Here is a 27,145-nt window from a genome sequence, read left to right as displayed (position 1 = left end):
CAGTGTGCTATCACATTGTGTTGTCACCTTTTCAGCTACTTGCAGGGACTTTCCCCTCTCCTCTCCTGTGAAGCCTCTTCCAGGAATTCCGTCGGGGCCGGCTGCACGGTGCGTGAGCCCACATGGGGAAGGGCTTCAGGCTTGGCCTGATGCTCTGCCATTACCGCCTTGAAATTCTTCATTTTGAGTGAGAGCCGCCCCCTTCCCCACTTTCATTTTGCACTGGGGCCCCAGAAATTAGAATTCCTTGAAGAGATAAGACCTGCACAATGCCAACCCCCGCCGCCCTCCCCCCCCCCCCCGATTTTTCATGAAAACCTGCTTTCCTTGTATTCAGTGTAGTTAATGCCTGGTGATATTTTTCTTATTGGGCTGGAACCACAGTGAATATACTCATTCTAAGCAGATTTTCCCTCACTATTACAGAAAGGCAGTAACAAATGATTACTTTGTGAAGAACAACTGTGGCCAGCTTTGCACCTTCCATGAGAGCAGAGAATGTAATGTGCAAGCCTGTCCCATTAACTGCCTCCTGGGAGATTATGGACCGTGGTCAGACTGTGATCCTTGTGTTGAAAAACAGGTAGGTGACACATGGACCTATTCAGGAAATCTGAATCGCAATAAAAGGGCTCAGACTCCCCAAAAGACTCAATCACAGAAAGGCTGAATTTCTTCAATTTCTGAAAAATAAGCTTTCCTACCTCCCCCTGGGGAGAAATTTCATTTAGTAATTTTGGGGGGGATGGAAGGTTCCATTTTACACGTTGCACTGTTGTAGGACCATCAGAAAGAAATCCTGCCCCCGGGAGCTGTTACTGTAACTCCCCGGGTCTGTGTCACTGAGAACCCAGGAAGCAAAAGCAGGTGCTAGAAAATGGGGGTTTCAGCCCAAGATTTAAAATCAGACAGAAATTTGGGACATTACCCAAAAGCCTGCCTCTTTGCCCTCTCTCTCATGTCTCCGCTCTCCATGGGAAAGTCCCTCAGTTTGTTTACTGTTCCCAGCGGCAGTATTTACCCACCAGTGACGACCTTGACCGTGTGAACTCCAGTTAGAGCAGGTGCAGAGCAATTGCACAGTTGGGGAAGAAAAAGAAACCCATTTGTGGAGCACCCCCTCTCTGAGCTGAACTGTTCCAGGCCCTTTACCTACGTGACCTTATTCAAACTTCACACCACCTGTGGTTTTTTACTTATTGTACAGGTGAGGAAGTTATGGCTCATTGGGAGTTAAGTAATTGGCTCCAGAATACACAACTGTTGGATGTACGAGCTCTATTCTGAACCAGATTTTTCTGACGCCAGTCAGAACTCTTTAATCCTGTCATGTTTCTATTCTTCCCTGACTCTCTGTTCTACTCCCCACTTAAAAGCTTTTACAGTGTAGAGAATGTGTCAACCTCGGTTTCCACGCTGACTTCCTTGTGCAAAAGAATCCCAAGTCCTTCCACACTGATCACTCATGTCACACTATCTTGGAGATACGGAAGTGCTGTTATTATTATTACCTGGAAGAATCTGCACTCAGGGGACCCTCAGTAAATACCCCTGCATTAGATTTCAATTTAATTTAGAATCCTATGATTTTAGAGTTGGAAGTCTTAGAAATCCGTTTGTTCCACCTCCTCCTTTTAGGAAAACTGGGGCCCAGAGAGGGATGGCTTCCTTAAGGACACACAGGAATGGAATCAGAAAAGTTATTAGTTCATAGAGGAAACACCACTGTAGTCAAAATCACTCCTGTGCGCGAGAAGCCCAGCTTTCTTAGCTACGTGTCGGCTTTCACCCTGCCGCAGAGTGACTCATCACTCTCCCCTTTTCTCTCAGTTTAAGGTTAGATCTATGCTGCGCCCCAGTCAGTTTGGAGGGCAACCGTGCACTGAGCCCCTGGTGAATTTCCAACGATGCATTCCATCTAAACTCTGCAAAATCGAAGACATTGACTGCAAGAATAAATTCCGTTGTGACAGCGGTAATGTACTTTTGGAAAATATTCAGCCTTCACTAAAAATGACTTGACTCACGTAAAGTTGTTCCAATGGACTCCAGTAAAAGCTAGAGAAATCCCACCATATTTTAAGCATGGTGAGATGGAGGTGTTATGCCACCAATTGCCAAGCTATTTATGTGTGAAATTAGAGCTTTCAAACTATAACCACCTTGACCACTTACCTGATCCATTTGCTCATCCAGTACCCAGGTTTCTACACTGTACCAGAGCAGGAAAAGAGAAAGGAGAAGGAGGCAGATACTTTTAAAAGTTGGCTGTTAATAAGTACAAATCTATCATCAGGATGAGCAATTAAAAAGCAGCAACAGATTAAAAAGTTTTTTTATAGTTTATTAGGCTAAGAATATTGATGTGAGGGTGTTATGTCAGGGGCGTGATTGGACGTGATGTGACCAGTGTTCTGGGTGCTCCACTGAGTGGCGTCACAGGAGGAGACTGAAGGTGACTTAAACAATGGCAACATTCCCTTCAAGGCCAATATCCATCCAGATTTATGAATTCAGTTCATTTTCACTAGATTATATTCAAATCTTGAATATACTCTTTAATCAATGTATTTTCTTGCTAATTAATAGCTCTTCAATGCTCATTATTTTGTTTTGTTTTGTTAATATATTTTATTGATTATGCTATTACACTTGTCCCATTTCCCCCCTTCACTCCCCTTCACCCTGCACACTCTCTCCCACCCACTTTCCCCTCCTTTAGTTCATGTCCACGTGTCACAAGTTCTTGACTTCTACATTTCCCATACTATTCTTACCCTCTCCCTGTCTGTTTTCTACCTACCATCCATGGTACTTATTCTCTGTACCTTTTCCCCTTCTCTCCTCCTCCCACTCCCCTGTTGCTGTTCCTCCATGTGATCTCCATTTCTGTGGTTCTATTCCTGTTCTAGTTGTTTGCTTAGTTTGTTTTGTTTTTGTTTTAGGTATGGTTGTTAATTATTGTGAGTTTGCTGTCATTTTACTGTACATGTTTTTTATCTTCTTTTTCCTAGATAAATCCCTTTGATATTTCATATAATAAAGGCTTGGTAATGATGAACTCCTTTAACTTGACCTTATCTGAAAAGCACTTTATCTGCCCTTCCATTCTAAATGAAAGCTTTGCTGGATAGAGCAATCTTGGATATAGGTCCTTGCCTTTCATGACTTGGAATACTTCTTTCCAGCCCCTTCTTGTCCGCAAGGTCTCTTTTGAGAAGTCAGCTGATAGTCTTATGGGCACTCCTTTGCAGGTATCTCTCTCCTTTTGTCTTGCTGCTTTTAAGATTCCTTATCTTTAATATTGGGTAATGTAATTATGATGTGCCTTGGTGCGTTCCGCCTTGGGTCCACCTTCTTTGGGACTCTCTGAGCTTCCTGGAAGTCTATTTCTTTAGTCAGAACGGGGAAGTTCTCTTTTATTATTTGTTCAAATAACTTTTCCACTTGTTGCTCTTCCTCTTCTCCTTTTGGTACCCCTATAATTTAGATGTTGGAACATTTAAAAATGTCCTGGGGGTCCCTAAGCCTCTCCTCATTGTTTTGAATTCTCGTTTCTTCATTCTTTTCTGATTGGATGTTTCTTTCTTCCTCTGGTCCACTCTATTAGTTTGAGTCCCAGTTTCCTTCCCATCACTATTGGTTCCCTGCACATTTTCCTTTATTTGACTTAGCATAGCCTTCACCTTTTTCATCTAATTTGCGACCAAATTTAACCAATTCTGTGAGCATCCTGATTACCAGTGTTTTGAACTGTGCATCTGATAGGTTGACTATCTCTTCATTGCTTAGTTGTATTTTTTTCTGATGCTTTGATCTGTTCCTTTGTTTGGGCCTTTTTTTTTTTTTGTCTTTATGACCTGTTTTGTGGTGGGAGATGAAGCCTTAGGTGTTCACCAAGGTGGGGCAACCCAGTTGCTGGGTTGTGGTGCTGTATGTGGGGCGGGAGTCCAAGAGGGAACAATGGCATTTGCTCCACTCTCTGCTGGATTTCAATCACTTCTCCCACCTCCTACTAGCAAATTGGGCCCTTCTGGTTCTGATTTTCGTATGTGTGGATTTGTGTACATTCTAGGACCCTGTGGGTCTCTCCAATGAACTCTCCTGTGAGGCTGGGAGTCTCTCCTGCCACCTCAGTCCCCACAAGTATTTTCAGTCAGAGGTTTTGAGGCTTTATTTGCCCGCGCTGGGGCCTTGGGTTTCATGGTCTTTCTCGCTCCCCAGTTTTGCCTGGTTAATCTGCACATGAATATGGGACTGCGCATGCCACACTCCTCCATGATCTGCTGCCTCATTGAGTCCTCCAGTTGCTGCTTTGCGTGCCCAGATCTGCCAGCCACCCTGCTACAAGCCTTCTCTGTCCCAGTCCCCAGCTCTGCCCCTCCTACTGGTCTGAATGAATGTGTCTACTTAAATTCCTTGGTTGTTGGACTTCCATGCAGTTCAATTTTCTGTCAGTACTGGGGTTTTTTGTTTGTTTTTAAATCGTTGTTGTCCTTATTTTGGTTGTGCGAGGAGGCACAGTATGTCTACCCACGCCTCCATCTTGGCCAGGAGTCAATGCTCATCATTTTGAATAGTCTAGATCAGATTCCTGCAAACATTTTCAGTGAAGGCCCAGCAGGTAAATATTTTTGGCTTTGCAAGTCTGAGGACTATGTTGCAGCTACTGTGCTCTGGCATCTTCACATCAAAGCCTCCATAGACAGTGCTGTGGACTAATGAGCGTGGCTGTCTTCCAGTCAAGTCGTATTTGCTAAGACAGACAGCTGGTCAGTTCTAGACCATGGGCCATAGTTCACTGACCTCTTATCTAAATAGGCCATTCAAAGTTAAATTTAGAGTTCAGATGAATACAATTTACATCATTTCCATGTATTCTGGAATACACTGGAAAGTAAAGAATTTATAAGTACATAGTGGATTTCCAATTCTGTAGAAAACGGACCCCAGACCTTAGACATAGAGGTTTTTCTCCTTGCTTCCTGCCTTCAGCTTTGCCAATCTTTTCTAAATGTCAAACATAAATGCAGGTGTCAGGAGTTTCCCTCTGTGCCATGCTCCCACAAATATGGAATGAGAAGGTGAGACAGAGGGTAATAAATATCATACCTATACAAACAAGGTCATGTGAGATACTGATGAAAGAGGGACTAGAAGAAAAATCTTCATAGCAATGGCTGAGGACTATACAGACCCAAGCATTATATCCAAAATATTAAGATAAAGACTTTGATCTGAAGTATAATTATTTGAAGCTTGAAGGAGAGTTTTTAGAACAAATTAGCAGGAAAAACTTGTTTATTTAACAAATGATAAATAAATAAGTAAAAATTCTATATTTTTTTAAAAGCTTTGTTTATACCAAAATATTCACAAGTTTAAGAAGGCTTTAAATATGTCCATAGGCCACCAATTCATAATGAGCAATTTCAGGAGAGTTAGTGGTGTACAAACAACCAATCACTAGTTCATCAGCAGTATGTCTGTAGCCGGTGGTAAAACAAAATTAAACTAAACTAAACTAAACCATTAAAATGTGATGGTTAGTAAGCAGCTGCTAGCCTGAGTCTCCAGATAACCTCTGCCCTGTTGTTCAGGTCTCTGCACCAGGAATCCCTAAATCTTCCCACAATTCAGCCATTCATTGGTTAATTCCTGGCACAGACTTCACTGGCAACCATTCTGACTGGTTGTTAAATATTCTACCACTATGCTCCCCTAAAACCATCCACTAAAACCACTCTCAAAGGGAATAGAAGGTTGAATGGAACATAATTTGTCTGACTCGGGATGATATTTAGCCTTTAATTTCAAAAGAACTGTCTATCCCAAAGAGTTTCCCTCTTCCCTTTCCTCTCTCACAGTTTCTGTTGAGAGTCTTCCAAGAGTCTCTAAAGCTAAGTGTCTTCGTTTAATGAATCTTTGAGAATTAGCCACGAGGCTAACCTCCATGCACTGTGCCAACGCCTCTCTCCCACATTTAAGCATGGGAGGTTAGAGACTTTGCAGCTGGTTATAAAAATAGTATGTCATTGCAGTAACAAAAACCAGTTCAAGTATAATCAATAAAACAAACAAGCAAAGTAGAGCCAGAGACATAGAAATAAAGAACAACCTGACAGTGATTAGAGGGGAGGGGGATGACAAGGGAAGAAGGGGAAGGGTCAAGTCAAGGAACTTGTATAAAGGACCCGTGAACAAAGACAATGGGGAGGGGAGGGAAGGATTGAATGTGGGGGATGGGTAGAGCCAGGGAAAGTAATGGGGGAAAAATGGGGACAACTGTAATTGAACAACAATAACAAATTTAAAAAATAAAACATGTTTATGCAACTTAAAACATCAGTTTAAGTAGACAGGAAAAACATGTACAATTTCTAAACGATTACATGGCTCCAAGTACATGCTGGCTCATGGATGGACTCTGCATCCCTGCACTATCCAAACTGCCCTTCACCTTTCCCACCCCTTCTCTGGTGTGGGATATGCATGTGGCTTACAACCCCACTCCCCTTGGTGCTCCCTGCTCCATTGAGTTCTGTGGCCTAGAACCATTCTTAGCTGTGTTGCATTAGGCCTATATCACACATGCCATTCATTCCTAAACAACACTCAAGAGATGCTCTTTTGCTTTCATTCCTACCCTTGCTAGGAGAGCCTCTCCAGTATACCTAGAAGTACAAATAGAGAGAATTTCTTGTGTTTTCACAAATCTGGTACCCTGCTCAGGATGCTAGATTAATGAGAATGGTATCCTGCATGTGTTTCCCCACCTGTTTGATAAAATAGGGATTATTTTAGTGTAACCATATCAAAAATTAGCTCTTGCCCAAATTTGTAAGTGCCAGATTCAAAACACTTACAAATGTAATATTTGGGGACTTTTCTTTAGTGAAAGCATCTCTATTTCAAACTAAATTACCTATACTGTTCTGCCCTGTAAACAAACAAAAAAACAAATAAAAAACTAAAGATGTACTCTTATAAAATAGGGTATCTTCCAGGTTATATGCTGGGATTAATAGAAATTCTATTTCTACATGTTCAGTCTTGTATGATTCTGGGGTGCATAACCATAACTCTTTATAATGTTAGTCCAGATACAATGCAAGGTTTTGAGTAATTGAGTGACTTAATTACTCACATTACACCCTACCTTCTTAGTGAAAATTATTAACCAAAGGAGTTAAAACTAAGTGCTTTCTGGGGAATTCTCTAATAATTTTTTTAAAAAGTATTCAACACAGTACCCAGTTTCCCCAAGCTTTCCATTGAGTTGAAATAGTCTCACATAGCTATAGGGAGGTGCTGATCACAACCTAAAACAGTTAACCAGATGAACTTGAGTGAAACATTTCACTCTCATCGGTGAGGCCTGTGTATAATGGTAGGAAGCCAGCAACACCCCTGACTGCAGGCAAGGGAGTGAGGGACAGCGGAGGGGCTGTCATTCATTGTTCACAAGGCATTTCCATGTCTGCAATGCACAGTTACCGATTCCAAGGACCCTTATGGAATTCAGTAACTTTAGAAGGGAAAGGAATTACTGAAGTGCATGAAGTTTGTCCTATTCCCTAAACTCATTAACTTAACCTGCCGATTAATACTGTATGACAGAGGCATTTAACTTGTCCAAAAAATAATTAGATATAGTAAACTACATGTGGTAAAACAATTCTATGCAGTAATTATACATAGCGGCTATGTACTAAAAATGTGGTAATTGTGTATAGTAAAATAGTCATGTATCATAAAATACACAGACAATAAGTTTGCAGTTTTATTTTGAAGAATGTGTGCATCCATATAAACAACCCCCAATCAAGATGCAGAAAATATCCACAAACCTGAAGAACTCTCTGTTTTCTTATTTCCAGTTAATCCCTCCGCTTGCTCTTGAATATCATATAAAGCAATCACGTGGCATGACTCTTATGGGTCTGGCTTCCTCAACATAAAATTTTAGAGACTCAGCCGTATTACCATACATGCTAGTGTGTGTGTAGGTGTGTATACAAATTTTAAGATTTTAAAAAATAAAACAGTGACCTTGAGTCTGCTGTACTGGCTCAGAACAACATTCTGAACCTGCTGTTCATTTTTTCCTGCAGAGCGTGATTTCTGCCGAAAGCCTACTGTAATGGGAATGGGATTCTGAACTTAATTCTCTTATTTAAGACAATCAGCCCCCTGGTGACTAAATAATAATTCCATTTTCCATATGTTCCTAAATCCTTGTCAAAATCTAACACAACCTTAGGTGGGCACTAGACTTACTGGGCAGTCACTTCGTAAGTTATATAAATATAAGTATCTGACCGCTGTGCTGTGCTCCTGAAAGTAGTATAGTATTGGATGTCACCTGTAATGGATAAATTTTTTAAAAAATTTAATGTAAAGCATGAGTTTGGATGAGTCAGTTAAAACAATGAAAACTTTTCACTTTTGAAATTTAAAGCACTAATATTTCAAATTAGTACATACTGTCTGAGATGATCATTTGTTGTCAATGCTGTTGTTTGCTTTTCTTGACCAGGCCGCTGCATTGCCAGCAAATTAGAATGCAATGGAGAAAATGACTGTGGAGACAATTCAGACGAAAGGGGTTGTGGGAAGAAGAAAAAAGTATGCTCGCGGAAATTTGAACCCATCCCTAACGTGTACAGGATGGGCACTGGGTATGTAACATCATTTTGATACTCGGGGGAATCACAGCATCTCAGAGCTAATGATGGGGGGGCAGCAATGGAGCAGTGAGACACATTGCTCCCTCGTTAACCTCCCACTGCTCTTCCTGGTCCTGTCTCCAGCACTTGGCTGCTATGCTCAGGCAGCATGTGGCCATGGCCCTTGCTCCGAGGGAATGACATTATTTAGCCTTTTCATAGTTCCTTTGTACCAGGCCATGTTATGGGCCCTTCATACTTGTTGCTTGTTTTCATCCTCACACGTCCTTTCTGACAGCTGTAGAGCAGATCAGGGCCAGCCGGTGGGAGGCTCGCCAAGCCGGGAGGTACCAGGATGGATTCCTACAGCTGGGTCTTGAGTGGGTGAGTAACCACTCAGAAAAGCCAGGAGCCAATGGAGAACGAGGGCATCCAAAAAGCATGCCTAAGAGGGTGTCAGAAGTCCAAACACTAGAGAAGCAAACCTGAATTAGCATGAAATGGTGTGAGTCAAGGGTGAGAGTCAAGTCCTGTATCAGTAATGGGAGACCAAGCCAGAGAAAAGGGTTTAGGCAAGCAGACAAAAAAGAGATGATAAAAAAAATGGTCTGAAAACGTTTAGAGAGTTAGAGGTGAAATGAACATGACTAGGGTGTCCAAAACTTTTTCTCACATAAGCTATGTGGTGCGTGAGGAGGTCAGTACAGTTTAAAGGCCAAAGATCAACCTGTATTACTATCTGGTTCTTGTTCAATTTACAAAGTGTGTCTCAGAAAGTTTCCATAATCTGCCCGAGTCTACCAACTGGTAACTGGTGGAAACCAGATTCAACTCTAGACTTCAAAATCCAGGTTGTTGCCACCATTTCGTGCTAACTCAGAACAAGAACCACCTAAACAACGTGAGCAGACGGGAAGAAACTTCTGGAGACCATGCAACGCAATCTTTGACTAGTACTCAGAAATTCTAGTCTTCCCATTTCAGCAATTCTAACATCCCTATTTTAAGTCATGAGAGCATTGGAGGTTCACCAAGGGATTCCAACTTTATCATACTGAGCTAATGACTTAGAAAGCTTTAGAAAATGTGAGAGCAATCAATGGGAACAGTAGAACTAAGCCCGAGTAGGAAGCATGAGAAAAATCAGTGAAGATAATGTGTACTTTCCTATTTCCACGTTGGAGAAATCTCCCTTTGATTTTTGACCAGAAGCAAATAGTTTGCGATAGGCTTTTATTACTTTGTATAGGACTTGTTTTTTAAATTCTCCACTTATGCTCCCAGACTTGCTTAACACGAAGCCTGGAGGCAATAAAGATAAACAGCAGCCATTGCAAACACAAGCTCATTTGACTGGAGTGAAAACTGGAGGCTCTTGAGCCAGGAAAGCACTAAGATGGAACAGCCATTAGCTTGCAAGCGAGGGGAGCCGAGTTCTAAAGCCAGTTCTGCATTCACTCACCACATCATAACCGAGTCAGTGAATGTTTCTGGGCTGCAGCTCCTCCCTGGCATGTTGGACGACTACAAACTTATCTGAGGTGCTGTCCTAAGAATTTCTAATTAGAGTTGATTTCAAGNACAGCCGGGTCTTGAGTGGGTGAGTAACCACTCAGAAAAGCCAGGAGCCAATGGAGAACGAGGGCATCCAAAAAGCATGCCTAAGAGGGTGTCAGAAGTCCAAACACTAGAGAAGCAAACCTGAATTAGCATGAAATGGTGTGAGTCAAGGGTGAGAGTCAAGTCCTGTATCAGTAATGGGAGACCAAGCCAGAGAAAAGGGTTTAGGCAAGCAGACAAAAAAGAGATGATAAAAAAAATGGTCTGAAAACGTTTAGAGAGTTAGAGGTGAAATGAACATGACTAGGGTGTCCAAAACTTTTTCTCACATAAGCTATGTGATGCGTGAGGAGGTCAGTACAGTTTAAAGGCCAAAGATCAACCTGCAGTACTATCTGGTTCTTGTTCAATTTACAAAGTGTGTCTCAGAAAGCTTCCATAATCTGCCCGAGTCTACCAACTGGTAACTGGTGGAAACCAGATTCAAATCCAGATTCAAAATCCAGGTTGTTGCCACCATTTCGTACTAACTCAGAACAAGAACCACCTAAACAATGTGAGCAGACGGGAAGAAACTTCTGGAGACCATGCAACACAATCTTTGACTAGTACTCAGAAATTCTAGTCTTCCCATTTCAGCAATTCTAACATCCCTATTTGAAGTCATGAGAGCATTGGAGGTTCATCAAGGGATTCCAACTTTATCATACTGAGCTAATGACTTAGAAAGCTTTAGAAAATGTGAGAGCAATCAATGGGAACAGTAGAACTAAGCCCGAGTAGGAAGCATGAGAAAAATCAGTGAAGATAATGTGTACTTTCCTATTCCCACGTTGGAGAAATCTCCCTTTGATTTTTGACCAGAAGCAAATAGTTTGCGATAGGCTTTTATTACTTTGTATAGGACTTGTTTTTTAAATTCTCCACTTATGCTCCCAGACTTGCTTAACACGAAGCCTGGAGGCAATAAAGATAAACAGCAGCCATTGCAAACACAAGCTCATTTGACTGGAGTGAAAACTGGAGGCTCTTGAGCCAGGAAAGCACTAAGATGGAACAGCCATTAGCTTGCAAGCGAGGGGAGCCGAGTTCTAAAGCCAGTTCTGCATTCACTCACCACATCATAACCGAGTCAGTGAATGTTTCTGGGCTGCAGCTCCTCCCTGGCATGTTGGACGACTACAAACTTATCTGAGGTGCTGTCCTAAGAATTTCTAATTAGAGTTGATTTCAAGGAGAGCATTTTAACAGCAACTTCTTATCAATGTGCAGAGATGGTTTCATTTCCTCCTTTCCCTGGAAGGAAACCTCAGCCAGAACTCCCACTTGAGAGTCGTGTTTTCTGGTGATCTGATTGATGAGGGGTGGATCACACCCTCACCTCTTGCTCAGCTGGTGTAGACTCTGGAGCTCCAGACGGAGAGGACCACATGCTGTGTGTACTTTGACAGGAGGACTGTGTGGCCCTCTGCCAAGCACAGCTGTGGTCCCAAGGATTCTCAGAAATGAGCAAAACCTGCTGGCTCAGGACAGCCAGTTCTCTTCTCGCTTCCCCAAGAACTGAGTTTTGAAAGCTTCTTACTGGAATCTCTCTCTAATCTGCTGGCCTTAGAATCTCTATCCCCTGTCTGACCCATTTCTACCCACAGAAGGTTGCTTCCTGAGGCGCTGTACCTTTTTTTAAATGGCATCTCCCCAAGGAAGAGTAACAAGACAGAATGACATGCTTTCCTTGCCAACATGAGCCACTGGGTCTTAAATCTGAAGCAATATAAACATGCTATTTATTTTTTTCTCAGGTTCAGCCAAGATACAGATATACACACAAGCATATTTACATATGCATATATAATTTCAAATAAATTCACAAAATGACACAATATGATGCATTAAACCAAATTAGACAAAAGCCATTTAGAAATTGATAATATCCAAAACCCATGATGTATTTGAAACACAGTAACAGTTAAAGTCAATTTAAATATCCCAGAGGGGAGGAGAAAGAATAAGGCTGAGAACTACTGCATACTTGACTTAACTCCTGAAAGGTTCCTGGGGCACGGCTTGGGAGTCCTGTCTTCGGGCTCTCTGCAAGCAGCTGCGACCTTCGGAGTTTCCTCATGACCTGGGAGCCATTTTTGTTAAGTTCTTTCTAGCTCAGGACAAACTCACAAGTCCGTGGCAGAAGGCAGTATAAGGTCCGCCGTCCTTTCTTCCTCATTGACCTGCCTTAAGTCAGGAAATGAAAAGGAATGAGTCTGAAACACCTGTGTTTGTCATGCTAACTTAGGTAGTTCAGAAATTTCTTTCCAGACCAGCTCTTTGTATTTCCTCCCTCAATTACCTGTGTTGATACAATTTCAAATATGAATGAGAATACACCTGGAGTTGTGCTCGCAGCCATTGGGGTGTGAGAGGCATCTTGCTGAAGCCACGGGAGTCACTCCCATTTGGAACGGCTTCTGTAACTCACGTACCTGTGTACGTGACTGAGTTCTGTAACTCAGTCCTCCCCGTGTACCTGTTTTACTCCCACACTGTACCACACTCACACTTCTGACCACAGATACATGGGAGCTCTGCCCAGTGAAGCAACTCTCTGTGACACCAGCTGGCTGTCCCACAATTTAACTCAATTGTGACACTGTCCACCTGAAGATAGAGTCAGATGCTATATGGAAAGGCTCAGTCCCACCAGACTGCCCTCCCCCAACACTTCAGGTGCCACTTCACCCGCACTCCTGATGTGTTGAAGTTCCCACCAACCCCCTCCTTGGGTTTGATCAATGCGCCATAGCAGCTCCCAGAGAGAGCCCTGTAAAACAATTTACTGACTATTCACCAGCTTATGGTAAGTGAATATCATAAAGGAAACAGATGAACACATGCATTTGCGGAGGTGTGAGCAGGGCAAGGTATGTAGGAAGGAGTTCTGAGCTTTCATGCTCTTTTTGGGTGAACCTCTGTGTATTCACCAGAAGAGAAGTTCTCAGAACCCTCTATCTGGGGGATATTTTTTGGAGGTTTCATCACGTAGGTGTGATTGATCATTAACTCCATTTGAACCCCTCTCTTCTTTCTGGAGAACAGAAGGTCGGGTTAAAACTCTAAGCTTTTAATCAGAGCTTGATCTTTCTGGTTGCCAGTCCCCATCCAGGCGTCTACCAAGGGTCACCTCATTATGAAACAAACAAACAACAACAACAAAAAACATGGCACATATAGGTACTAGATTTATTGGGTTGATCACTCTTTAAATTATATAAATACCTAATCACGATGTTGTACACCTGAAAGTAATATAATATTATCTGTCAACCATTATTGAAAAATAAATTAAAAAAAAAGACAACATTATTACCCAGGAGAGGGCAAGAGACACTCTCTCTCTCTCTCTCTCTCTCTCTCTCTCCAAGAGACTGAGGAGTCCTGTGTCATGATCCAGGGTCAAAGACTAAACATTAGAACAAAAGATACGCTCAGTGCTCTTTTCACTTGAGAGATTCCAAGGGTTTTAGGAGTCCTGTGCCTGGCAGCAAAGACCATTATATATATTTTCTGTTATCTCACCACATACATTCCAGCCTTACTCAACATTTTGACATAAAACTTTTTATTCTTCTCCACAGAATACATGTTAAGATCTATTAGAATTTGGAAAACTATTAGCATCGTGGAAAACTTTCTATCTACCAGAAACAATTTCTTAAATATTTGAGTTGTGCTAAGCTAATTAGTTTCCATCCTTCAATTTCCTCATTTGTAAAATGAGTATAATGGTTCTATCGGCATCGCATGGTTATCATACATTTTTAATAACTAATATTAGATAGAGGTAAAAATGCTCAATTTATCATAAGCATATTGAATATTAAGCATTTTTGTGAAATAAATTGTAAATATTAGTTAATAAAAACAGTATTACTACAATCCTATTAAAATATTGCTATTACTATTTTATTGTTAGATCTTTACAAGGACCTCTTTATCACACTGAAGAAAAGTGGGCCAAGGATGGCATTAGTTATGTAGTAATTTATTTCATAATCTGCTTCCAAAGTTAGTGCTAGTTTTATAAGTCATGAAATAATTATAAACTTAAATTTTCTTTTAGGCTGAAAGCCCCAAACATCGAAGTGAGTGGAATATGGGGGACCTGACAGGCCAGAAGGGTTAAGTTTTGGCTTCCAGAGCTTTCTGGAAGCTTCACCATGGACAGAGAAAAAAAGTGGTGGTGGGGGGGGTTCCTTTCCTTCAAGTCATTTGTCATGAGTCAAAAATGTCTCAGAGAGGAATTTTTTTTCATATAAGTAACATAAGTTTTAAAGATTGCTGTACATCTATTGAATTCTTGAAAATTGCCTTATTTCTAGGTTTGATTTTCTGGCCGGAGAGCCCAGAGGAGAAGTCCTTGACAACTCTTTCACTGGAGGAATATGTAAAACTGTCAAAAGCAGCAAAGCGAGTAACGCGTACCGTGTTGCAGCCAATCTGGAAAACGTCAACTTTGAGGTATGACAGCCTGTCTCGGTGGCATTCCAACACGATGGTGATTATAAGCTAAAATTAGTGATGAATGAAGGGACAGAATAAAAAGCCAATGCATATTTTTAACAACCTGGTATGTGTTAGCGTTTAATCCTTCCACAGCCCAGTGAGGTCAGTGTGTTATTGTCATCAATTTACAAATGAAAAAAACTAAGGTAGTTCATTGGCCCAAAGTCAAACAGCTGATAAGTAGCGGGTTAGAGATTCAAGCCCACACTTCCTGAAGTCCGGATTTCCTGCTTTCCCTAAAGAACACACAGCTGAGACACATCCCCACATAAAAAATGGTTTGATTTATTCAGAATTTTCTCCCACTATATAGCTCATTCTCTCAGGTAACCACTACATTTAGACATAAGAGTACCTGCCTTCTGAAAAGTCAAGATGAATCTAAGGATAACGGGGGTAGTTTTGCCCACCTTCCTTTCTATTTTATTGGTGGATTTGGTTTTCTGCGTGCTTTCCTAAGTGGTGACGAGCATCATACTACACACTCCCAGAGTCTGGCCCAGTGCCTTACACATGATAACTGCTCCACACTTGTTGAACTAGTGTAAAAAGATCTATTTAATGCATGATAAGAGAAACTGAAAAGACGTGATTTTAATGGTAACATCCATGCATAGAAATGGACATGCTAGAGGGAATTTCAGAAGGTTTAATGATTCCTGAAACCACTTTACAGAGAGTAAGATTTCAGCAAAGTCATTCAACCCTTTTCTTTAAAAATAACTTTTATACATAGAAATACAGACATTTTCCAATGTGATAAACTCAATTTAACACTATCTAATATTTATTAATGGTGTGGGGTATATCCTTGGGATCCAACTGCCTGATTCAAACATTTTTGGGGAGACTTTCTCTGAGAAGCCTCATCTGTGCCTGAAGGTAGAAGTGACAAGAGGAGCAAGTGACCTCTGACCAGGTAAAGGGACCACCCAGAGGTAGTGCTAACCTAGAGGGTCCTCCACCAACGAGGGAGGCAGGGAGGGTCTTGATGGTGTGCTAACTACTAACTCAGAAGAGGTGCTTTTCCAAAGAAACAATAGCATCAGAAATTCTATCAGCGATGGTTCTAATCTTAAGATGTATTGTATTGAATCAGTTTTGTAGACAGAACTAAAGCCCAAATATTTATATATAATGTTGTCATTATATGTAAGCATCCTATTTCAGGATGCTTTTGTGCTCTGAAAAAAGGAATTAAGCCTACTTTCAAAATACATTAATTTCCAACAACAAAAAAACACACACTGCCTATATTCTCAGCGTCCACTTTGCGAAATTTTACAAGTAAGAGAGATTAAGCTCAGCTTGAGATTAGGGCACATTCGGGTTTAGATAACAGTTCACACGCAGAATAGAGTTTTCAAAGTACTTGTCTACATTGTTTTACTCAATTCCCTTAACAGCCTGCCTAGAAAGGTAGAAAATTCTTTATATCCACCTTGCTAATAGAAGACTTGGGCTCAAGATAGACAACTTTCCCAGGGATGTGCGGCCCGTACAAGGCAGAGTAGAGGGAGAGTCCTGGCTCCCCGCTCAGCATTGCCTGTGCCAGATGAGACGGTGACAGTCATGACAAGACAGATGTTAACAGCTGTGCTCCACGTGCCTGGTCTGTCTGAGCACCTTTCATAAACCGTCATTGGAAAGGCGTCACCGTGCGATTTACCAACCCAGCCAGGCCTTCCGGCTTACAAGAGCCAATTGTTAAATTTTCAGAAATTTTGTGAGCTGATGATTAAATATAGCCATCACTAAATATTAAATATATAATCTTACAATGAAATAAAATATTAAAACTGTGGACAGTAATTACTCAAAATGTATTACTTCTCAAAGGAGTCATTCCATTTTCCTATCGCTTATGCTCCTGAGGTCACCCGACATCTACTACATCTGTATCATGAAAATGCTATATAAGAATTTGCTTCTGGGCATCATTTCCCAAGATGCAATTCAGAGGCACTGCATCAGTAGCTTGAAATCAGCTATGGTAGGAATATATACACCATTAAAAAATGCAAAGGCTGGTGTAAATCACGGTATTTTTCCCCTCCCAGAGAACTGGTTGTTTAGCATTTAGCAGCAGGCTCCTGAATCCACCCACGTAACTTGATAACCCAAGCCTAGAAGGCAAGTAGCTTCAGGATGTACAGACCCTTGAGCATAAAAACCCTTTTTCCGAATCAAGTAGACTCACTGCGTTATCAGTGTCATTCTGAAACTTGTCCAAACTGAAGAAGTTGCGTGAGCTGATATCCAACTCTGCGTCACTGAGTTCTAGGCAATATTCAACTGCTGAGTAAGGTCATGGTGATATGTATGTATGTCTTCAAACAATGATTTGGAGGTGACTAGACCCAAGGGCACAAGCGATTGCCTTACTTTTCTCTGATTTCTATATTACTTTGCATGCCTTAAGGAGGCATGTACGAATCTAAGCTATGCATCATTGAAAACAGTAAAGGAGGAGAAGTTCAGCAGGCGTTCGACCTCCCTTCTCCTACGGTACTGGAGTCTATTAAGGCAGATGACAGGATGGCCTGGCTGTAGAGTGACTCCTAAAAGAGGGGAGGGAAGACGCTGGACAGGAAATCAGAATAGAAGACCACAGAAAGAATTCTGCCTCTTGGGGGCCCCCAACTGCTGAATGCGGAGCCATCACCCACCCAAGATCCCTGTACTTGTCCCCAGAGTCATACCATTTATTCGGGAATCTTCCTCTCTTTTCCTTGGTGTCACTGCCTTGCTATTCTTGGCCATGTGCTAAGCATTCGCTGTCACCAGCGGACTGCAGAGCATGGTTCCCATTAAACTTTGGTTCTTCCCAATACACTCACCTACCTAGAAATGGCTTCTTGCTGCATCCCAAAGCCTGAAAACCTTCAGAGCTCTGCACTTCCTCAAAGTCTTCTCAAATCCCTGGTAAAATTCACAACTTCAGGTTCTGTTTCTAACCTTCACAACACAGGACACTAAGTGCCACCCTGTCCCCTCCCTCTCCCTCCCCAATCTTCTCTCGACTCTCTTCTGCTTCTGCCTACAAACTCATTTCCTTTCTCCCAGCACAAAGGTAAAAGCATCCACGAGGATGGAGCTCTGGGAGGTCATCGGCCCACGAGACACACAGATCACCAAGATGGCTTCAGGGAGAAACTCGCAATAATGTGTAAAATGGGAATTAAGAACTTTTCCCCAGAATTTGCTTAACATCTCTTCCCAGGAAAATGAAATTTATCAGCGCCTACCAGCTGTTCCTTACACACCATTAAAAAACCTCTTCTTCCACCCTTCAGAAGTTGCATTGGCATTCTGTATCCTAAATTCCCTTTCATGTAACAGTATTGTCTCTCTCTCTCTCTCTCTCTCTCTCTCTTTTTCCCCACCCCCATCTGCTTGGTCAACAACCTCTCTTGCCTACCTCCTAAATATCTTTTCAATCCGCCAGTTTCGTTCTACCCAACCACCACTCCCCTAGACCTGGCCATTATCCTGTCCCACCTGGCTCATTGCACCAGTTTTTAAATCACTCACCTCACCTCCACTTCAGTTAACTATAATTGACGTGATCTTGGCAAACCACAAATGTGGTGGCAACACTCCCAATTTTTCATTCATTCAGTTAATATTTTTAAAGATCTTATTATATGCAAAGCTTGCCTGTGGAATCCAATCCCGGTATTTTAGCAGCCCCTACCAGACCTGGCCCAGTCCCCCAGTTTCATCTAATTTTCCAGCACTGTTCACCTGTGAGCCTACCCTCCCATAAGCTCATGTGCGTGGTCAGATTTCCTCTGAGCTTCTGCCCAGGATACCCAAGCCTCCTCCTTCCTTACACGTTAACATCTTTTTATTTAAGCTGACACATCTTTTCTTGTGTGGGAGAAAGTTCATGAAACAAAATATTTGTAATCTGGATTTTTTAGAGAAATGAATGGTACAGAGATGCCAGCAACTATATCTAACTATGATTGCATTGCTGCAGTGTTAAGAGCTTTATTCATACACATTTTAAATGGTAACTAGCATGCAGTGCAATGTCTGAAAGTAACACCGAACTTTTGACTGTTTTACTGTTGAGCAAGACTTTTTTTGTGGCCGAATTATTTTGTCTTTGCTTGACTAATTGTGCAAGCTAGTTAACTGTGACATGTGGTTTGCCTCACAGTTTATTTGAAAGCTGAATATGTTAAAACAAGAAGAGATTTTTCCATTGCAGAACAGACCAACATCTTTAACACAAGGAAGTACTCTTTCATTTGCCTTGCAAACATTAAAAAAAAATTGTCCATTGTTCTCTTCTTACCAGCCTAACCATAACGAGGATTTGACTTGTACTTAAATCCAGCTCCACTCAGCCCAAGTCTTCAAAGACCAAGTCATTGAAGACTGATAACCACCCACCTGGCAGAACCAGTTAATTATTTGCCCTCAGCCTTGCAGGCATGGCCAGTAGAGTGCTGATGCCCAGCTAAGGCTAAGGGGATGGGGATGATCCCAGAACAGGATCAGGCAGGACCTGCCTCTCCTTATCTAGGCCTCAATTTTCTGAAAGTTATCTAAAATTAGATTGCAGACTGCATCAAATTCACAGGCAGACAGAAAATGGTTGCTTTTTATTCTACAAGTCTTAGCTTGGGAGTCACTTCCCTGAGCTAGACTTTCCTGTTATTATCTCCCTGGGTTTTATAGTTATTTGTGGCAATTCTATCAGCAGCACAATGTGTCATACATGGAATGAAGTGTCTGTGATTTTCTTTCTCCCTAACTGAACTATTGACTCCCTGCAGGCAGCAGCTAATATTACTCCATGTTCTCTAGCAAGATGGATCCTCAATAAAGGTTTATCGAATACACAAATGAATGATCATTGCATCAGATCTTTACAAGAAGCTCCAGGATTTCCTAAATTCTGTTTTATTTCATATGGATTTTTCTCCAGGAAGAAACTATCGAAGATGATTTGGAAACAGATTCATATAAGGATTTAACTCCTATTGAAAAGAATAAAAATAAAAAAAACTGGGTCTCAGCTGAAGCAGACAGCGGTTTTTATGTGCCAATTTTTTATTCCTCAACGCAAAGTCAATCCTCCACCCAAAATTCTGCCTTCAAAGAAGCCATCAAAGCCTCCCACAAAAAGGTAGTTAAAATGGTTTCGGAAAATTAATGCCACCCACGATTTTGCAACAAGAAAGGGGTTTTGATAGCAAATGAGTAGGATTTCTAATTCATATTTCAATAGTTGTAATGTTTTTTGCAGTTGTTTTTTTGTCCTACTTCAAAAGTTGCAGAGGTAATATGTATAATGATGGTTCTTTTGTGCATGTATTTAGCTGTGTCTATGGTTGTTTTCTTTGTCTTACTGTTTTAGGTGCATATGTTTCTTATAAACCACATGTAACAGGACTTTGCCTTTTAAATGTAGTCTGACAGTCTCAGGCCTGTGCTAGGGAAACACAGACAACTTACTTTTAGGATATTCACTGAAATACTTGACCATTGTCCTCCCATTTTTAATTTTTCTTACTCATTTCACTTGGTTTCTGTCTCCGGATTCTCTAGGCCTGCCATCTTTGTTGTAATTCTATCTACCCCTTTTGGGGTCACTTTGGAAGTTCTACCAGCTTTGTAATGCTGCTCGTAGTTACCCTTATCTAGTTGTAAAGCATAATTATACCTCTGCTTTTCTTTTATCACAGTAAGTAGTATCTGTACGACCCGCAGACATGGTACCTGTTGCCTGCATCCCATTCCACTCTCTCCTAGGGACCACGTGTGCTCTCTGCTTCCCCACCGCTGTCAGCGCAGGCCTTCGAGACCTGTTTTGTTGAGATAGTTCAAACCCTTCGTGTTCTGCAAAGATTGTTTTGTATTGGCTTTTATATTATATGTGTACATTTGTGTTTTATTCTCACTCTCATCTTCTTTACTGAAAGGTTCCTTGCACGATGCTTATCCACGCCAAGTTTCTTGTATTCTCTTTTATATTTGTGTTGTATTTTCTATATGTATTTGTATGTATATATGTGTGTATATATGTTTTTCCATTCATGCATCACTATTTTCTGTCTTCTCCTCTTCCCTTTCTTGAGATCCTTCTTCTCATTTAATCATCCTATTTTTAGTATTATCCTTAGGTAGGATGCCTGCAAAATATATTCCCTAAATTCTTATAATATCTCTAAAAATGCTTATGTTTTCTCTTAGCAATAAAGACAAAAGAATATCTTGATTAGATAAGGTATCTGGGATCATAGTCTTCTTCTCTTGATGGTTATTAGAAGTTATTTCATATCTCATGATTTCCATTGTTGCATAGGAAAAAAACAGTGTAGTGATGATTTTCTTTCTTTTATTCTGTCTGGAAATTTACAATTTTTTATGCTGAGAATTTAGGTTATGTCTAAGTATTGGACTTTTCTTATTAATCTTGCCAGAAACTCACAGAATTCTTTTCATAAGTAAAAATACATCTTCAGCCACTAATCCTTCCTCTTCTGTTCCTTTTTCTCCTATTTTTGCATGTTAAATCTCCTAGATATGGCTTCCAGCTCTTAAATGACTTAGGGGATCTTTACTAGACATTTTTAGACACCTGGAGGGCATCATTTTATGGCTCCTCCTGCCTGTACTGTAGTGTCTTTCACATTTTTATTTATTTGCTTATTCATACATTTATGTAAATGAGACCTGTATCACTTTATAGATAAATTTTCTAAGCATTTCATTTATCTTCAAAAGAACCCTAAGAGGTAATCTGAGTATTTTTTAAAATTTGTTTTGCTGTTGTTCAATTACAGTTGTCCTTCTCTCTCCTTCATTACTTGCCCCTGCCCTGCCCACCCTTTTCCATGTGAATCCCCTCCCCCAAGTTGTTTGTCCTTGTCCATGGATCCTTTATGCATGTCCTTTGACTTGGCCCTTCCCTTGCTTTCCCTCATTATTCCCTTCTGCCCTCCCCTCTGGTCAGTGTCAGTTTGTTCTTTATTCCCATGTCTCTGGTTCTATTTTACTCACTTGTTTGTTTTGTTGATTAGTTCCCATTTATAGGTGAGATCATAAGGTACTTGTCTTTCACCACCTGGCTTATTTCACTTAGCAAAACATTCTCCAATTCCATCCTTGCTGTTGTGAAGGGTAGGAGTAGATATTTGCAACACAATTTCTCACATGAATAAATGAAGTCCATGTATTTATGTTTAATTCAGTGCACATTGCCAAATACCTGATGTGTCAGGCCCTACACTAAAGTCCAAGAAGCTAAGAGGCTCCCGTGATTTTATGATGAGCAGATGTCAGAGATCAGGATTGCCATCAGTTTGTCAATTTTTGTTCACTTATTCTTACCCACTACATTACACTTCATTTATTTATAGTTTCAACAAACTATGAAGAGAGTATAGCTCTGATATGAACATATGAAAAAATAAGAATAAAATAAATTCCTTTTATAACATAAGATTGCTAACTCAGTTGAAATGGGCTATGGATCCAACAGTGTCCCTCAAATTTACCAAATTATATTCTTAAGACAAGTTAGTATCAGAATTGTGAGAATATAAAAATACATCACCACCCCACCCCCACCTACATACCTCCATTAATTTACTGATTCAGGGTATCTATCATTGAGCATGTGATTCTGGCTTCTTGTTTCTTTTTTTAAGTCCTCCAGCTCACTCTGATATCATACCCAAGAATGGAAATAACTGCCTAAAAATATAGTCAAAGATGGGGAGAAAAAGGGAGATGTTGAAAGATATATGTATAGATTGACATTAAGACTTGCATTGCAGAATCGGTTTATACAGACAGTTTCAAACATGCTAGAGTACACTTGTAGAACTCTCATCTGTAGGTCAATGGCTATTATTTGATCCTCAAATAGTCTGCCCTAAAGTGGAAACATTTTGGGCTATTACAATATCAGATTGAAATATGTGAATCTTTGGATAGTCAACCATTTCTGATTTATAAAACTGTCAACTTCTTATGGTTCAACCCAATATCGTAACTGTTGCCTTTGATTAAATCAGAACTGAATGAGGAAATCTTAATCTAAATAGGAAATAACTACTGCAAATTCTTAGTCTTCGAATATTGAAAACAAGGTCCCACAAAACTTGAAAATTAATCCAAGCCCTTTTGGCAAGCTTAATGGTTTATTTATTAATTTTGTCAATCACAGATTTGACTAAACATATTTGTTGAGCATGCAGTCAGTTTCAACATCAAAATATCAGTTTTCTCAGGAAGAATTAATGCTTTTCTGATTTGCTTTGCAACAGAAGATCTCAGAGAACATTGAAGTAGATCATACATGGTTAAAACATGCTGTCACATAGTTTTTTAGTCTAAAATAACCAATTCAAGCCATCATGCACTGGCAGGTGGAACATCATGGAGGTGCTTGTACTGAGCTGAGTTACCAAAATTTTACTGGTAATTTCTACAATTTAGTTTTTAAAGCTACATGGAAATTTTGAACTACTCATTCAATGCCCAGATCTGAATGGGTATTTCAGGTACTCAGGGAGTGATCATGCTTCTTATTAAAAGCACAACGTCCCTCCAACTTTTAAAAGCTATGTTTCTATGAGAAAATCCAAGTTTTAAACTTAAAAATAGAATTAATGGGCACTTAAAGTCTCAGCTCCACAAAGGCATGAACTTTGCCTTGCTCACTTCTGTGTCTGCAGCGCCTAAGACAGCCTGGCGATAAGTGGACCAAAGGAAAGAAGGTAGGAAGCAGGGAGAGAGAGGGGGGAAATGGGAAAGGAAAAGAAGGGAGGTGAATGATGACTCTTTTTCAAGCCTTGTGATTATTGGTTTTCTTTTGTGTTAGCAGTCATTTTGTGCCAGAATTGTAGCATACAGGAAGATGGCTGTTTAATAATTTACGGCTGTAATAGTTCTGTTGCTAAAATATGCTCCTCTTTCTGTTTCTTTTGCTCAAACACTGTGATTTGCTAAAATTGAGAGATCAGATAAAGTACATAACAATTTTTAAAAAGAACAGTTACATGGGTACACTTAAGAAGAACAATTTAGTGGAATGAGATTTGTGGCTTAATACCAACCACCTAATCCTAAATCAACCAGGCATGACAAGAAATTATTTTTAAAAAAACCTTTCAACAGATATTTTTGCTTATGAGTGGAGGAGATAGAGAATACAAATAACTTGGTTAATTTTACCTCCTAGTAATTTTGAATCATAGCATTTTGGTCCACGTGACATCAAAGGGCTGTGAATAGTTGTGGTACACAGCCCTCATCTGTGCACCAGGTGATGCAGGTAATAGAGGCATAGAGAATTTAAATGCTCTGGCCCAGGGACAAAGTTGTGACTTGACTCTCAGTTGCATAACTCCCCGTTGAAAATTTGTTGCACAGCCCTATTCAATTACCAGAAGTACTTGCATTAGGGAGGCTTTCTAAATAAAAACTCAGGAGAGTTGCAGCATGATTGACCATCAAGAGAAGAAGATGGACTTTTCTCATCACTGATCTCTTTTTGGTAGAGAAGGTACTAGTCACACCATTCACATCATTGAGATGCTCTCATCTGTTTAGCACTTTGAACATCTCAGGAAAAGGTACTGGACAACGAAATGAAAATTATAGTTTTGCATGTGAGACCATGTGAGAGAGAGTTAACATGGTTGTAATAGTAGATTCAAATGAGGCTAATGATCAACGGATGACATTCAAGGGCTTGATACCTAAAGGCAAACTTTCAGGACCTTTAACCATCTTTTCTTTTTACTCTTTTCTGCTGTTCCTTTCAGGATTCTAGTTTTGTTAGGATCCATAAACTGATCAAAGTCTTAAACTTCACAATGAAAAGTAAAGACCTGCAGCTTTCTAATGTCTTTTTGCAAGCACTGAACCACCTGCCGCTGGAATACAACTACGCTGTGTACAGCCAGATATTTGAGAACTTCGGGACACACTATTTCACCTCTGGCTCCCTGGGAGGGGTGTACGACATCCTCTATCAGTACAGCCGTGAGGAGCTAAAGAACTCAGGTACGCTGACTTCCGCCCTCATTTTCACTAATTGATCTGCTATCATGTGGTACATTTTTCTCTTACTATGTCACTTTAATTCTTTTTTATTAGCTTTAGTTAGACCCTGCCTTATTTCCAAAATGATATGAAGAAAAACCAAAAGTACACAGCCAAGTAAATAGAACAAAAATAGAAAATTGGGACCAAAAAAGAAGGAAAATTAAATACGCTTACCCTCTTTGAGGGGCATCATTTTTGTCCCTGAATTTCCTGATTCCTGAGGAGCATCGTACGCTGCACATTAGTGGTCCCCCCAAAAGAGAGAGGCGTGCCTTACCTCGAGGAAAACAGATCGGTGCTGAACCAGATTCTAAAGGATAATAGTTTACTTGTAGCGTTTTCATAGCCAATAAGAAATTATATAGAACAATAATTATAGCAAATTCACTAGCTGTCTTTTTCTTTTAACGGTTTTAAGCCAAAAGCCAGGGGCATAAGATGAAAGAACAATTAAGGTCTTGAAAAGGGACAAAGACCTTGTCAAGATGTGGGCCTTGATGTGGGCCAGATACGCACCTGCCAGTGATAAAACTTGAAACCAGACGAGAAGCACTCTTTTGAGGAAAAGTCACAACTTTGTATCTTGGTATATAATCAGGGATATTTTCCTGGTTCCATATAAAATAATGTAAACCTTAGTTTATAAATAAATCTTGGTTTCTTATTATTTTTTTAAAGATTGTATTTATTTAGTTCTAGAGAGAGGGGAAGGGAAAGAGAAAGAGACAGAAGGAAACATCAGTGTGTGGTTGCCTGTCATGTGGCCCCCACTGGGAACCTGGCCTGCAACCCAGGCCTGTGCCCTGACTGGGAATCAAGCAGGCGACCCTTTGGTTCTCAGGCCTACACTCAATCCACTGAGCTACACCGGGCAGGGCATGGTTTCTTAACCATTATCGTAAATTGTAGATATTAATTATTATTACAGCTTAAGCACCTTGGAAATGATTTGTTTTCAGACCTCCTTGTTAAATGGCACAGGGCCCTTGTGATGATTCCATCACGTGTCTCTGGGGCACATGGTAAGAAGCTGGATGGTAACGAGAATCCAGTTGATCAATTCCCCCAAATAAGTCATAATTCTTGATCATGTAGCTTTATACAAAAGAAACCAGGAATTTACTCGAAAAGGCAACATCAGAGTCAATGGAGTGTCGATTCCTCTGTTCTGACCTCTCATATGACCAACACTCATGTTTCCTGTGGCTGCCTGAGTCCTTCCAAACCTTAAGTGACCAGAGGTCACTCATGATCTGCTCCCTAAGTGGGGAGTTGGGACAAACGTCTTTGAGAAGTACTTTCAGTAGGGGAGTCTTAAAAAAATCTCCCCTGGCAGAGTTAGTGGAGTCGAAAAGATTCATGCTGTGATGTACTTTCTGCACCAACCAACCTTCATGGTCATGTCCACCACCCTTTCCACGGAGCAGTGTTCGCATAGTGAAATTCATGTCTTCTGCCACTGAGAACAGCATCCACAGCAGAGCTGAGCAAACACAGTCAGGTGGAAGCCCTTGGCCCTTTCATTCACCCTTGGGATGAAATTATGCTGGTCACTGCTGTTGTGGCCCAGAGGGTAATTTCTCACTTGATGAGCTACACTCATCACGCATTCAGAGCAAAGCCTCTCAAGACTTAGAGATCAGGTCAGTGAAAGAACGATGTGAATCTTTAATCAACCCTCCAGCATTTTGATAGCTGACACCCTATAACCAAAATGAAGAGTGATGAGCTATACCTCCCTGTGGGAACATTCACGCCTTCCATCTGTTTCTCTACAAATGGAGGTAGAGACTGACAGTCAGGTATACAGAATAAGGGAAAGAAAGGGAGTTGGCGATGTGAGAGGAAACTGGAAATGGATAACCATACACACACCTGCACACATATACACACACATATGCTATATATATATAGTGTGTGTGTACATGTGTATATTCCATATAGTCAATAAAACAGTCTTATATTCAATGTTCTTAGATATATATTTTTATGTTTAATGAATAGATTTCTCAGAGTTCTCTGAGTCACAGTAATAATATTGGTGTACAATTTTAATTATGGTTAAGATTAGCCATAATTTGATGGTTAATTAAATTATGCTTTCTGTCTGAAGCACCCCCAGACAGAAACAAATTTCAACAAAATACAATTCTCCAGGAGATATGCTTAACTGGTTTTTTCCCACTCTCTAGATAAATATACATCTTGGCCTCTTCCATTTTCTCTTTCTATTCCTTCTCCCTTTACTTAGTCATAACATGGAACTGGAGTATGAGCTTGCT

General features: G+C 40.6%; 1 protein-coding gene across 1 annotated transcript in view; it reads left to right on the top strand.

The window, feature by feature from the left end:
- The window catches only part of C6 (complement C6), a 57,671-nt gene that overhangs the window by 6,161 nt on the left and 24,365 nt on the right, over window positions 1–27,145 (top strand). The window contains exons 4-9 of the mRNA XM_037063233.1: window positions 427–583; window positions 1,831–1,975; window positions 8,540–8,681; window positions 14,603–14,741; window positions 19,729–19,929; window positions 24,581–24,821. Coding sequence (XP_036919128.1) covers window positions 427–583; window positions 1,831–1,975; window positions 8,540–8,681; window positions 14,603–14,741; window positions 19,729–19,929; window positions 24,581–24,821 — 1,025 coding nt within the window. The remainder of the gene's footprint in view (window positions 1–426; window positions 584–1,830; window positions 1,976–8,539; window positions 8,682–14,602; window positions 14,742–19,728; window positions 19,930–24,580; window positions 24,822–27,145) is intronic.

The sequence above is a fragment of the Sturnira hondurensis genome, unplaced genomic scaffold, assembly GCF_014824575.4.
Source record: "Sturnira hondurensis isolate 20B ecotype Veracruz unplaced genomic scaffold, ASM1482457v3 Scaffold0014384, whole genome shotgun sequence".
NCBI classification, from domain to species: domain Eukaryota; kingdom Metazoa; phylum Chordata; class Mammalia; order Chiroptera; family Phyllostomidae; genus Sturnira; species Sturnira hondurensis.
This window is presented reverse-complemented; position numbering and strand designations above follow the sequence as displayed.